This window comes from Rhinoderma darwinii, chromosome 2 (assembly GCF_050947455.1).
Source record: "Rhinoderma darwinii isolate aRhiDar2 chromosome 2, aRhiDar2.hap1, whole genome shotgun sequence".
NCBI classification, from domain to species: domain Eukaryota; kingdom Metazoa; phylum Chordata; class Amphibia; order Anura; family Rhinodermatidae; genus Rhinoderma; species Rhinoderma darwinii.
In genome coordinates, this window is record NC_134688.1 from 190,352,887 (window position 1) to 190,367,880 (window position 14,994).

At 39.5% G+C, this 14,994-nt stretch overlaps 1 protein-coding gene across 1 annotated transcript in view; it reads left to right on the top strand.

Annotated features, from left to right (window-relative positions):
* Positions 1–7,959, top strand: part of CDC16 (cell division cycle 16) — a 31,719-nt gene extending 23,760 nt beyond the window's left edge. The window contains exons 17-18 of the mRNA XM_075852645.1: positions 6,104–6,194; positions 7,260–7,959. Of these exons, the coding sequence (XP_075708760.1) occupies positions 6,104–6,194; positions 7,260–7,528 (360 nt within the window). The 3' untranslated portion in view covers positions 7,529–7,959. The remainder of the gene's footprint in view (positions 1–6,103; positions 6,195–7,259) is intronic.
* Positions 7,960–14,994: the final 7,035 nt, after the last annotated feature.

Below are 14,994 nucleotides of genomic sequence, written 5' to 3' on the forward strand. Positions count from 1 at the left end.
GATGGCATGGGTGCTTTTGGGCCTCTGGGTTGCTCCCTCTGCAGGAGCAGTGCTGCAGTGGCGGTGACCGCCACGCGCTGGTGCAACCGATAGAGTAGGGACCCACTTTTAAGAGGTCGCCGTGAAGTGGCAAGTGGGCTTGCATACAATTTGATCAAAATGTTACAAAGAACCTCTCGTTCATGTTTAATAATTTTGCCTAGCCGCAATTGATCATAGTATATAGTGGATGTGCGGTCCATGTCTAGAGTCTCCCTCATTGATAGAAAACAGCATAGCTCGCGGAGCTACCCTGTTTTCCATAACTCCCATAGTAGTGAATGGCTGTTATTGAAAAAGCGTAGCTCGCGTGCTACGCTGTTTCCGTAACTGCCATTCACTTCTACGGGAATGACGGAAACCGCATAGCTCAGCGAGGTACGCTGTTTTTTTTCTCACATGGTCGGAAATCACAAGTGTGAGCTGGAACACCGAAAGCTAAAACGGGGTTTAAGGGGCCCCATTCTAGAGATAGGTGTGAGTCCTAGAAGTAGACAGAATACAAGAAAAAAGACAAAGCGCACATAGTGCATGAAAAAGTAGAGTGCTCGTTATACGAGAGATAACAGGTTTGTGCTCACCTTGAGGTGTTATGCTGGGAGCATAACATCCAAAAGCGTATGGTTCAATAGTCTTTGCCGTTTTGGGGCTTAGAATTTGGTGCAGCCGGAGATCCGATTCGAGGGCTGGAAACAGCCTTGATATTTCATTGGGAAAAAGGCATAGGAAAATGCGGATATTTCCTCTGGCGCAGCAGGTGTTGGATTTTTTCGTTCTACTCAGTCACAGGACAAGGTGAGTAAAATCAAGTCTTTATTTTGTACAAAATACAACAAAAATGTTTCGAGACCGGACAGGTCTCTTCCTCAGGTGATATACAAGTAATTGTAATTGACAAACTCCCTGTTATATAGCCCGGGAGAGGAGTCGACTAGGAAACGACTACCGAGTCATATTGACAGGTCATATTATCGGTTAAAAATGTTATATGTATATATATAGATAAAGAGACATTTAGAAAATGGAATTTATAATGTTATATCATATATTAAAATGAATGTTATACCGAAATGATCTGTTTCTAAAATAGTTTAAAAAATAACATCAAATACAGTCTGAGTTCACAATAGATATAAAAGTATACATAGAAGTATCTTTGTGATTGTGTATTATAAAAATAAGGGTAATAATAGAATTTAGACAACATCTGAACAAAACTGGCTATGAATTAGAATTTTTAATTGCAAAAGCGTCACTGGTTACCATAGTGATATGCCGCTATATTTCTGATAAGGTTTTTTTGGTGTTAGAATAACTTATCATATACATTGTATTTTAGTGGGGACAGTATAATCTCAATGAGTAGGATCAGGTAATAATATCATAGTTTTGATTGATTACAGTGTTCTCTCAAGATATACATTGAACTGGTTTTCACAGATTAGATCACTTTCTCCATCTTTTCATTTAGTCCTTCAGGAATTAAAGTTTTTAGTTTATATATCCAAAAGTTTTCTCGTTTACAAAGAGACTCAAAGCGATTTGTTCTAGATTCAGCTATTTGCTCTATATGTATAATATTAAAACAATAGAAATTATTATGATGTGCAGTGTCTAGAAACGCTGTGTAACAAAAATCCATTTTAGATTAGATCGGTGTTTATTAACACGGCAATGTAGGTGTTGTGGTGTTCTACCTACATACTGTAGGCCGCATTGACAATTATATAGATTACATATTGCGATTGACCGTTCAGATTGGTCTCAATTTTATATTTGTTTCCAGCTTGATTTGATTCGAAACTGTCAGTTTTAATGATCATATCACAACAGAGACATCTCTTTTTGCCACATTTGGAGCTGCTTTTTTTTGTTTGATTTTGCATCAATAATTGATTTTATTTCGTTGTTTTTGCTTGCAAAACTTACACGGCTATGTGCCAAAATATTTTTGATCTTGCTCTCTTAAGTTATTAACGGCTTGGATGGTAAACTATTGCTTAAAAAGGGATCGCTTTGTAAGATATGCCAGTGTTTGCACATAATATTTCACATTTTTTTTATGTGCACAATTGTATTTTGTTAAAAAATTGAAAGAACTTCTGATTGTGTTTTAACTTTGAATAGTTTAATTGTTCAAATTCATTCATATGTTTGTTATGAAGTTTTTCTTTTTAGTTAATAGTAGATTGACATTCCGATTGTTTCACACTTTCTGTTTTTTTTTTTTATAAGCATCAGAAAGTAATGTGCGTGGGTAGTTTTTTTTTCTCTTAAGCCCTTATACAGGATGCGGCTCTGTATATTGAAGTCTGTATTTAAAGTAAAACATTTTCTTATGCGCATATACTGACTGTATGGTATATTTTTTAACCATTTTGAATAATGTCCGCTTTTGAAGTCTAAATAGCTATTGCTATCCACTTTTTTTAAAATGTGTCCGTGTGATGATTCTCTGTTCTGTCTTTACAATGACTAGATCTAAGAAATGTATCTCATTTTTTTGGATATTAAAAGTAAAATTAGTTCCCCACAGATTTTCATTTAATGATTGGCAAAAAGACGTTGCAGTGGTTATATCACCTTCCCAAATAAAATAAAAAAAGATTAGTCTATGTATCTTTTAAAAAATACAATATGGGTGGTTGCCCATGTGTGTTGCCAGATGTGTGCTTCTTCAAACAAGCCCACAAAAAATGTCCACCAACGAAACTACCGTTTCAAATAAGGACACTGTTCCAGAAATGGCAAACCAAGGGAACTTTGTTGTAATGACGGGGTAGGGAAACAGACAGGTGAGCCCTAATCTACCCGCCACTCAGTCCCTGCCTACTTGCAACGGCCCATCCTAGGCGACGGCGTACAACTGGGTGACGGTCCCTACGCTCAATAAGTGCACGACAGACAAACAGACAAGGGTACACAGAAGCTAAGGGAAATGGGGCAGTTGCCCACGGCAACACAGTGAGCAACAAAAGTAGTGAACGAGCCGAGTCAAACCAGGAGTGCACGAGGTACAAATCGCAGAGCAGGAGCGCAGTCAGTAAAGCCAGGGTAAAAAATGAAGCAAGGTCAATAATCATAGCAGGAGCAGCAGAGCCAGGAAACGGGAAAGAATCACAGGCAAAGGAGGAGCAGGAAATGCAGGTATAAATAGACAGAGGGCGGGAGCTAGCTCCGTCTGGCCAGGCTGTGATCGGTTCTCCCACTCCTAAGCCTCCCAGCCTGAGTGGTAGAAGATGAAGTCAATCTCTCAGACTTAGGAGCAGGTGCAGACTGACTAACCACGGGCATCGACACAGAAGCTGTGTCTGGCAGATCCTTTACATTTGTAAATACATTATATCACGTAGTCTCCAAAGATCTGGAAAGTCTCGATACTTACAAGACTTCAGGGAAAAATAATTTTAACTCTAATGAAAAGTTTCATTTAAAAAAAATATTTTTACCTTTGATCACAATATTTATCACCAAGTTAGAGGCACTGCAATGGGAACTAGAGTGGCGCCAAGTTATGCCAACATTTTTATGGGCATGTTTGAAGAAGCACACATGGGCAACCACCCATATTGTATTTTTTAAAAGATACATAGATGATCTGTTTTTTATTTGGGAAAGGGATATAACCACTGCAACGTCTTTTTGCCAATCATTAAATAAATCTTTGGGGAATTAATTTAACTTTTAATATCAAAAAAAATTTGATACATTTCTTAGATCTAGTCATTGTAAAGACAGAACAGAGAATCATCACACGGACACATTTTAAAAAAAGTGGATAGCAATAGCTATTTAGACTTCAAAAGCAGACATTATTCAAAATGGTTAAAAAATATACCATACAGTCAGTATATGCGCATAAGAAAAAATTGTACTTTAAATACAGACTTCAATATACAGAGCCGCATCCTGTATAAGCGCTTCAGAGAAAAAAAACTACCCACGCACATTACTTTCTGATGCTTATGAAAAAAAACAGAAGAAAACTTTAATTCCTGAAGGACTAAATGAAATAATACAGTGATCTAATCTGTGAAAACCAGTTCAATGTATATCTTGAGAGAACACTGTAATCAATCAAAACTATTATATTACCTGATCCTACTCATTGAGATTATACTGTCTCCACTAAAATACAATGTATATGATAAGGTTTTTTTTGGTGTTAGAATAACTTATCAGAAATATAGCGGCATATCACTATGGTAACCAGTGACGCTTTTGCAATAAAAAATTCTAATAGCCAGTTTTGTTCAGATGTCTAAATTCTATTATTAGGCTATGTTCACACGGAGTATTTTGGGGGAGGAATATCTGCCTCAAAATTCCGTTTTATGCCCGCGGCCATTGAGCGCCGCGGGCATAAAACAGCGAGAAATACGCTTTCTCCTGCCTCCCATTGAAGTCAATGGGAGGTCAGAGGCGGAAGCGCCCGAAGATAGGGCATGTTACTGCTTTTTCCCGCGAGGCAGTTTTACTGCTCGCGGGAAAAAGACGCCGACGCCTCCCATTGAAATCAATGGGAGGCGTTCTCGGGCCGTTTTTGCCGAGTTTTGCGACGCGGTTTCTGCGTCAAAAAACTCGGCAAAATACCCCGTGTGAACTTAGCCTAACCCTTATTTTTATAATACACAATCACAAAGATACTTCTATGTATACTTTTAGGGTATGTGCACACACACTAATTACGTCCGTAATTGACGGACGTATTTCGGCCGCAAGTCCCGGACCGAACACACTGCAGGGAGCCGGGCTCCTAGCATCATAGTTATATACGATGCTAGGAGTCCCTGCCTCTCTGCAGGACAACTGTCCCGTACTGTAATCATGTTTTCAGTACGGGAGAGTAGTTCCACGGAGAGGCAGGGACTCTTAGCATCGTACATAAGTATGATGCTAGGAGCCCGGCTCCCTGCACTGTGTTCGGTCCGGGACTTGCGGCCGAAATACGTCCGTCAATTACGGACGTAATTAGTGTGTGTGCACATACCCTTATATCTATTGTGAAATCATACTGTATTTTGTTATTTTTTAAACTATTTTAGAAACTGATCATTTCGGTATAACATTCATTTTAATATATGATATAACATATTTAAAAAATGGAATTTATAATGTTATGTCTCTTTATCTATATATACATATAACTTTTTAACCGATAATATGACCTGTCAATATGACTCGGTAGTCGTTTCCTAGCCGACTCCTCTCCCGGGCTATATAACAGGGAGTTTGTCAATTACAATTACTTGTACATCACCTGAGGAAGAGACCTGTCCGGTCTCGAAACATTTTTGTTGTATTTTGTACAAAATGAAGACTTTATTTTACTCACCTTGTCCTGTGACTGAGTAGAACGAAAAAGTCCTAGAAGTAGGACCCGCATCTATCTGACATTTATAAATGACCCGGATAGTAAAACTCTTTTAATGTATGACAATACTGATAATGTTATTTGTCATAATAAAGCACACCGGTTATATCAAGAAGTAATTTATGGTTCTTGACGTAGGTAGACTATATGTTTTCACCTATCTCTTTACCTCCTGCAAGTGTCTTTGCTTTTTTAACTTAAGCTGTTTAGATCAAAGAAGTGGATAGGTTCTGATCATGTAGAAATCTATGACTTGTATTTTTGTGTTCACGAGGAAAGGACAGCATATATTGTGTACTTGTAAAGCTCTAAGGTTGAGTACATTGATGCCTCTGTATACAGCTCATCCTTGCAGCCATATACACCAATACAGAAGTGCAATAAAACACTGCCACCTCCTCAACCTCGGTTTCAAAATCTGTTCTTTAGGAATGAATTGATAAGTCCCACACTTTATCTGCCCTGGTTCTTAGAAGTAAAGGGTTATAGAAGTACGACTGATCTCTAGGACCCCTGCCGATCACTATAACAAAGTCACAGTATCTCTTGTCTATAGAAAGTGATATTCTATAGAACTATACATTAATGAAAATAAAAAGCTAATGCTAGTACATGTTACTTGTGCAAGGCATTTTTTTAAAATTATCTTGTTCCTTTAAATGTGCTGAATTAATTTTTTTTCCCCCCCAGGCACTTGGCCTAAGAAGAGATGATACATTTTCTGTTACAATGCTCGGACACTGCATAGAAATGTACATTGGTGATTCAGAAGCATATATTGGTAAGATGTCTTTTAGACCTTTTTTGTCGTTAGCAAGTAAAAAATGTTTGCAAAGCTTCAAGAGGAACTGTTGCTTTTAATACAACTTTTGACATGTCATAGTGACATGTCAGAAGTTTTGATTGGTGGGGGTCCGGGTGCTGAGACCGATTTCTGAAACGAAGGGGGAGAAGGTGAGGTTAGCTGAAGACTGGCTCATTGAACACTGTGAGCATATCTTCAGCTAACTCAGTCTTTCCGAGAAGGGCTGAAAAGCATTGACATTATCCCATTATAGCTAAAGGGACACTTTGCTCGGCTGATCGCTTCTCCCTTTTCTTTTAGCACTCAGTGGGGGTCTCGGCACTCGGACCCCCACCAATCAAAACTTCTAACATGTCACTGAGATGTCAAAGGTTTTATGAAACGACCGTTACTCTTTCAGTAAAAAATGGTACATTGATGAGTTTAGCAAAATTTTTACTATTAAAGCATACCGCCATAGGTGCACTCCAAATAAGATTAGTATTTTCCTGGTTACATTTATAGACCACACATAGAGAAGTTTATATCCACAAAACATTTTACCTGAAAGACAGGTATTTAGTTAATATTCCCTGTCCCTCTGAGTTTTTACTCTGTCTTCGATTTAATTGTGATTTCACACAGCAACATGACCTGTATTAATGTTCTGTTAAAAATTATGACCAGCATGTCCCTTCAACAGTTGCCACAATTGTAAAGTCTGGAATATAGACAATGTTTTCGGTTTTTGCTTTTTTTTCCCCAGTTAGGTAATATAGCCCAAACAAACGTTATAATGTTCTGCTCCAAACTTAAGATGCTTTTCTAGAGATTCCATTCTTGCAATTATATCTGTCCATAGTTCTCATTCAGTGTAGCATAAGGTCAGGTTTTTCAGGAATGAATTCAGAGCCGCAGTGATGTCACTAACCATGATATGACTTTGGTAGAGAAAATATACACATTACAGTACAAACACTTTTTGAGAATTTATGATTCTAGTAATTTAAATGCCTAATCATCTGTTCCTTAAATGTCTACCAACATTTATATACCTTTTAGGAACTGAGATTAAAGACAAGTTGAAATGTTATGACTTTGACGTCCACACAATGAAAACCTTGAAGAACATTATTTCACCTCCCTGGGAAGAGCGAGAACATGATCTTGAGCGTCAATCCCTTGATGAAGGTGGTATCATGGCATTAGAGACTTCTCATCTGCTACCGAAATCATCTGATGCCAGATCACCAGTGGAAGAAGCTCTGGAGATTGAGATGAATGAAAGTGACATGATGCTAGAGACTTCAATGTCTGACCACAGCTCATGAGTAGTAAGGGGCACCAAGGCTGCTTGTACTACTTCGAACTTTGTTTTGCACCCTAAAATCTAGATATTTGATAGTGAACTGGCGCACCACTTATTGCCTGAACTGGGAAAGAAGCCTTTGCTTCCTCACGACGTGCTAGTGAAGCATTGATGATCAATGAACTGCTGGTTTCTCGCTGGAAACTATTCAATGGTATGTTACCTACAAGAGGTTTTACATTATTAGTGTTGTAAAATGTATTTCACGTATATTTTTTTTAACATTGTACTGTGGACTGCCCTTATGATTGTATTACGCTGATGTATAATTAATGACATGTAAAAGAAAAATCTTTTAATACGTTACGTTTGATAATGTGAAACTGCTTTACTCTGAAATGTACATCTTGCACCAAATTTTGTTCCGTGTCTACAATAAATGGATGGACAAAACATTGTTTAATATTTTTTTATTAAATGTATCACCTCGGATAACTCCATTTGTGTGTGTTTTTTTTTAAATCTGGCAGTTCATTACTTTTGTAACATTTCTATGCCTCTCATGATTTGTTCTATATTCAAGAAGGCTTTCTACTAGACTTTGAAACATGGCTACTGAGATCCAGCTTCAGGTGTATTCGAGAGTTTTAGAGGCTCACATCATGGCTCTGTGCAACTCTGCATGAGGGTGTCATGTTGAAACCACAGAGCCTTCCCCAAACTTGCCACAAAAAGCAAGATTTCTGTTTCACTGCAAGCCAGTAGCAAGAAGCTGGCAAGCTTTTTTTTGCATGATTAACTCCTTCATGCCGACAATCTGTAGATACACGTCCTTTTCGCACATACCCCGTGCTGCCAGGCCGTGTATATACAGATCTCTGTTCCAACCGGCATAGTGTTGTGAAAAGCGCTCAGACGCCGGCTGTGTCAGTGTCCCCGGCTCCCCAGCAACCTTCTCACTGACAGTCGAACCGATTGGTTTGGCTGGTAAGCATGTGATCACCATGTATAACCCCTTAATGACCGCCGATTAGCCTTTTCACGGCGGTCATTAATGGGCTTTATTCTACAGCGCCGCTATTCCACGGCGCTGCATTAGAATAAAGTAAACAGAGCAGGGAGCCGTGAAATCTCCCTGCTCTCAGCTGCCAGAGGCAGCTGGGGGCGTCCCTGCTCGACCGGGTGAGATCGATATAAGTATTGATCTCATCCGTTTAACCACTCAGATGCGGTGCACAATAGCGTGCACCGCATCTGAGTGGTTTTGGCGAGAGGGACGGAGCTCCCTCTCATCCCACTGACACCCCGCGATAAGATCGCCGTGTGTCTGTGTCTCTGATGGCAGCCGGGGGCCTAATAAAGGCCCCCAGGTCTGCCTGTAATGAATGCCTGCTAGGATATGCCAGAGGCATGACCTAGCAGATGCCTGTATCGCCACGTCCGTAACGACCCCGACTATAAAGCTGTTACATTATTTAACCCGCATGGTGAACGATGTAAAAAATGAAATAAAAAAACAATGGAAAAATTGCTGTTTTCTGTTAATCCTGACTTTAAAAAAAATGTGATCAAAAAGTCGCATCTACTCTCAAATGGTACCAATAAAAACTACAAGTTGTCCCGCAAAAAAAAAGGCCTCATACAACTGCATCGGCAGAACAATAAAATAGTTAGGACTATAGGACTACAAAGGACAGAAGCTGTCAAACCAACCTGATTTGTTTTTATGAAGAGGTAAGCAGAAGCCTAGACAGAGGGGCTGCTGTGGATATAGTGTTTTTGGACTTTGCAAAGGCATTTGACACACTCCCCCATAGACGTCTAATGGGTAAATTAAGGACTATAGGTTTAGAAAATATAGTTTGTAATTGGATTGAGAATTGGCTCAAGGACCGTATCCAGACAGTTGTGGTCAATGATTCCTACTCTGAATGGTCACCGGTTATAAGTGGTGTACCCCAGGGTTCAGTGCTGGGACCACTATTATTCAACTTCTTTATTAATGAGATAGAGGATGGGATTAATAGCACTATTTCTATTTTTGCAGATGACCAAGCTATGCAATATAGTTCAGACTATGGAAGATGTTTGTGAATTGCAGGCAGATTTAACCCGTTAGTGACCGCCAATACGCCTTTTAACGGCAGCCACTAACGGGCTTTATTCTGATGCATGTGCCTTTTTTACGGCACTGCATCAGGATAAAGTAAACAGAGCAGGGAGCGTCAAATCTCCCTGCTCTCAGCTGCTAGAGGCAGCTGAGGGCTGGGGGTGTCCCTGCTCTGCCGGGTGAGATCGATATTAGTATCGATCTCACCCGTTTAACCCCTCCGATGCGGTGCACAATAGCGTGCTCCACATCTGAGTGGTTTTGGAGAGAGGGCGGGAGCTCCCTCTCTCCCCCACCGACACCCGGCGATGCGATCGCCGAGTGTCTGTGTCTTTAATGGCAGCCGGGGGCCTAATAAAGGCCCCCAGGTCTGCCTGTCATGAATGCCTGCTAGATCATGCCTCTGGCATGACCTAGCCGATGCCTGTCTGTTTTAAACAGACAGGCAGTAATACACTGCAATACAAAAGTATTGCAGTGTATTATAATAGCGATCGGAGAATCGCATATTAAAGTCCCCTAGTGGGACTAGTAAAAAAGTTTAATAAAGTTAATTTAAAAAAAAATGTGAAAAAAATGAAAAACCCAGCTTTTCCCGTTATAAACTACTTTACTATTAAAAAAACAAAATAAAGTAAAAAAGTTACACATATTTGGTATCGCCGCGTCCGTAACGACCCAGACTATAAATCTATTACATTATTTAACCCGCACGGTGAACGCCGTAAAAAATGTAATAAAAAACTATGGAAAAATTGCTGTTTTCTGTGAATCCTGACTTTAAAAAAATGTGATAAAAAGTGATCAAAAAGTCGCATCTACTCCAAAATGGTACCAATAAAAACTACAAGTCTTCCCGCAAAAAAAAAAAGCCCTCACACAACCGCATCGGCAAAAAAATAAAAACGCTACGGATCTTCAAATAAAAGTTAATCAATAAATATGTCCCCCAAAATGGTGCTATTAAAAAAATACTACTTGTCCCGCAAAAAACAAGTCCTTATACAGCTATGTCGATGCAAAAATAAAAAAGGTTATAGCTCTTGGAATGCGACGATGGAAAAACGTATAAAATGGCTTGGTCATTAAGGTTTAAAATAGGCTGGTCATTAAAGGAACAGTGTCATCACAAATTATTTTTTTATATGTTAAAGATGTTAGTGCTTTATTAAAAACGTTTATATTCATTTGTGTGTTTGTGTTTTACTTTTTCTTATTTTTACACTTTTTCTTCCCTATGGGGGCTGCCATTTTTTGATCCATTTCTGTGTGTGTCGATTAACGACACACACAGACATGGAATACGGCAGCCACAGTCCCATAGGGACTGTGAACGGCTCCCGTCCCATTGACTTCAGTGTACGGCGTCTGTGTGGGAACTGCGCATGCGCCGCTCCCACACAGTCCAATTCGAAATTGGCGCCGTCCGGCGCCATTTTCCTGTGGACCGGAAGTCGCGGCCGGACAGTAATATTACTACTTCCGGTCGCGGCTTCCGGATTTGTGCACTTGGACCAGCGGCAGCAAACGGAGCGGACGGGCCGGAGGGAGCCGCGGCGGCAGGAGCAGGTAAGAGATTTCAATGTATGTTCGTGTTTGTGTGTGTTTACTACTGTATGTAAACCTACTACACTGTGTGTTAGCTCAAAAAATGGCGACACACAGTGTAGGAGGTTACACCGTTCAAACCCCTCGTTTATCCCGGCACTAGCCAGGATAAAGGAGGGGGGGATGCTGAGAGCTCACTAGAGCGAGGGCTTTTAACCCAATGTTGCAATGCTGCAATTTTGGGAATAGCTCCATCTAGTGACCAAAAATGGGTAGTATTATAAATTAGAATTAATTTATAATATTTCCTGACTCGTGAAAAAAATAAAAAAAATTTGAACAATGTTTAATCACCCACACACTAAATGTTTAATTTTTTTTAAAAAAAAACATGTTTTTCTGGCAACACATTCCCTTTAAGGGGTTAAACAAACTAAGTGTTTGGGCATCCACTTGGCAAATGAAGTTTAATGTAGATAAATGTAAAGTTATGCACCTGGCTACGAACAACCTGCATGCATCATATGTCCTAGGGGGAGCTACACTGGGGGAGTCACTTGATGAGAAGGATCTGGGTGTAATTGTAAATCATAAACTAAATAACCGCATGCTGTGTCAATCAGCTGCTTCAAAGGCCAGCAAAATATTGTCGTGTATCAAAAGAGGCATGGACTCGCGGGACAGGGATGTAATATTACCACTTTACAAAGCATTAGTGAGGCCTCATCTAGAATATGCAGTCCAGTTCTGGGCTCCAGTTCATAGAAAGGATGCCCTGGAGTTGGAAAAAATACAAAGAGCAACGAAGCTAATAAGGGGCATGGAGAATCTAAGTTATGAGGAAAGATTAAAAGAACTAAACCTATTTAGCCTTGAGAAAAGACGACTAAGGGGGGGACATGATTAACTTATATAAATATATGAATGGCACATACAAAAAATATGGTGAAATCCTGTTCCATGTAAAACCCCCTCAAAAAAACAAGGGGGCACTCCCTCCGTCTGGAAAAAGAAAGGTTCAACCTGCAGAGGCGACAAGCCGCCTTTACTGTGAGAACGGTGAATTTATGGAATAGCCTACCGCAGGAGCTGGTCACAGCAGGGACAGTAGATGGCTTTAAAAAATGCTTAGATAATTTCCTAGAACAAAAAAAATATTAGCTCCTATGTGTAGAAATGTTTTACTTTCCCATCCCACTTCCCCTTTCCCATCCCTTGGTTGAACTTGATGGACATGTGTCTTTTTCAACCGTACAAACTATGTAACTATGTAACTCTTCAAATATGGAGACGCAAGAACAAATAATTTTGAAAAAAAGTGTTTTTACTGTCTAAGTAGTAAAACATACAAAATCTATACAAATTTGGTATCTTTGCGATCGTAACAACCCGCTGAATAAAGTTATTGTGTCATTTATACCACACGGTAAACGACGTAGATTTAGGGCGCAAAAAAAGAGTGGTGAAATTTCAGGTTTTCTCCTATTCCCCTCCCCCCCAAAAAAAGTTAATAAAAGTTAATAAATAAATTATATGTACCCCAAAATGGTGCTATTAAAAAGTACAACTTGTCCCGCAAAAAACAAGCCCTTATACAGCTATGTCGACGCAAAAATAAAAAAGTTATAGCTCTTCGAATGTGACGATGGAAAAATGTAAAAAATGGCTTGGTCATTAGGGTCCAGAATGCAAGCAGGGGGAAGGGGTTAACCAATCATGGTGATCTCTGAAAAGTTTGTTTACAAATAAACTTTTCCTGCTTGTCATCTCCTGTCAACCTCCTTCACTCTGCCACAGCGTTAGAGAGGAGACTGATCGTGAGAAGACAGAAGAAAAGTAAAAAAATACATAAATACATACAATTGTGTGTGTGTGTGTGTGTGTGTGTGTGTGTGTGTATATATATATATATATATATATATATATATATATATATATATATATATATATATATATATGAGAAGCCTTTGATAGAAGCGATACAGAAAGCTCTGATTGCAGTGCTATGTGGCCAAAATGTAGAAAGTCCGCCTTGTACTAGCGCAAAGGCAGATGGAAGTGGTACATGGCCAAGAACCTGAAGTTCTTGAGGAGTTGGCTCTACATTGGGAACCCCCAAGTACTGGCACCCCTTTTGTTCCTGAATTTACTGTTGACCCTGACGTAACAGCTGATGTTACAGATTTTGGCCCATTATAATATTTTTTCATCTTTTTTTGATGACCATTTATTTAATCTATTTGCTCAACAGACAAACCTCTATGCTGAGCAATTTTTGTTAGCCAACCCGTCCTCCTATTACGCAAGGGTAGGAAAATGAACACCCACCAATAAAAATGAAATTGAAAAGTTTCTGATGCTTACACTAATAATGGGCGTTGTAAAAAAAAAAAAAAAAAACCCCCATAAGATCCAACTGGGAAGAAAGCCCCGTACATGGGACCCCAGGCTTTGCCGAAGTTATGCCAAGAACCTGTTATGAGGTTTTGTTAAAAATTTTCCACTATAATGACAATAGTCAGTACCCCCCAAATGAAACCCCAGACTGTGATCATTTGTACAAGATTCGGCCTCTTCTAAACCATTTTTCTCAAAAATGTCAATGTCTATGCACCTAGCCAAAATTAGTCAATTGATGAATCCCTGGTAAAATTTAAGGGCAGACTCTTTCAAACAGTATACCCCTTCAAAACGTGCCAGATATGGAATCAAATTGTTTAAGCTATGCGAAAGCAACACTGGTTGTACGTTGGATTTTTGTTTCTACCAGGGGAAGGACAGTCAGATAGATGTTCCAGGTTGCTCACCAGAAATCGGAACAAGTGGCAAGATTGTCTGGGAATTAATGGCTCCATTGCTCCACAAAGGCTACAAGTTATATGTGGACAACTATTATTCGAGTATCCCCCTATTCAAAAGACTCCAAGCGGCCAATACAGGGGCCTGTGGCACTATCCGCCATACAAGAAAGGGATTTCCAGTTGCTCTAAAAAGCCAAAAGCTTAAAAAAGGGGAATCTGCTGCTCTCCGTTGCGGCAATATGCTAGTGCTTCTCTATCGTGATGAGAAAGATGTGTTCATGTTGACTACTGTGCACACTGACGCCACTATGCAAATTAAAGAAAAGAGGTCGTCCAATAAAATTAAAAAGCCCATATGTATTATTGATTACAACAAAAACATGGGTGGGGTCGACCTCTCTGACCAGGTCTTGAAGCCATATGAAGTTATGCGAGGATCTTAGACAATTTTTTATACCTGGTATATCTACGTATTTCAGATGGCAGTTTACAATTCATATGTCTGTATAAACAGGTGCCACGCAGACATTTCTGACGTATCAGGAAATAATTTTTGAAAAAATCTTGTTTACTGCCAGAGGCCCCACTCGTCCCTTGGAATCAGAGGAAGTGCGTAGGCTCACAAAGCGGCACTTTGTGGCACCTATCCCTGCAACAGCAAACCAAAAATATCCACAGAGAAAATGCTGTGTCTGCACCAAAAGGGGCAAAAGGAGGGATACTCGGTATCATTGCCCTTCCCTGCCACCCCTGTGTCTGATTGAATGCTATAAAACCTACCACACTAAGGTCCGCTTTTAATTCCCATCAGCAACTTTAGAAATATATGCCATCATTGTTTTATTTATTTTTTTCCTTATTTTATGTTTTCATACAAACGCAGCCACTTAAACTGACGAAATTGGGTGGAATAACTTTTGCTTTCTGGAAAAAAATTTAATTGGCAATTTTCCAATAGACCCCTCTTTGAATACTATAAGTGGTGTACTTTACTAAGTGGAGTACTTTTTAGGTCACTTTTGAGTTTAC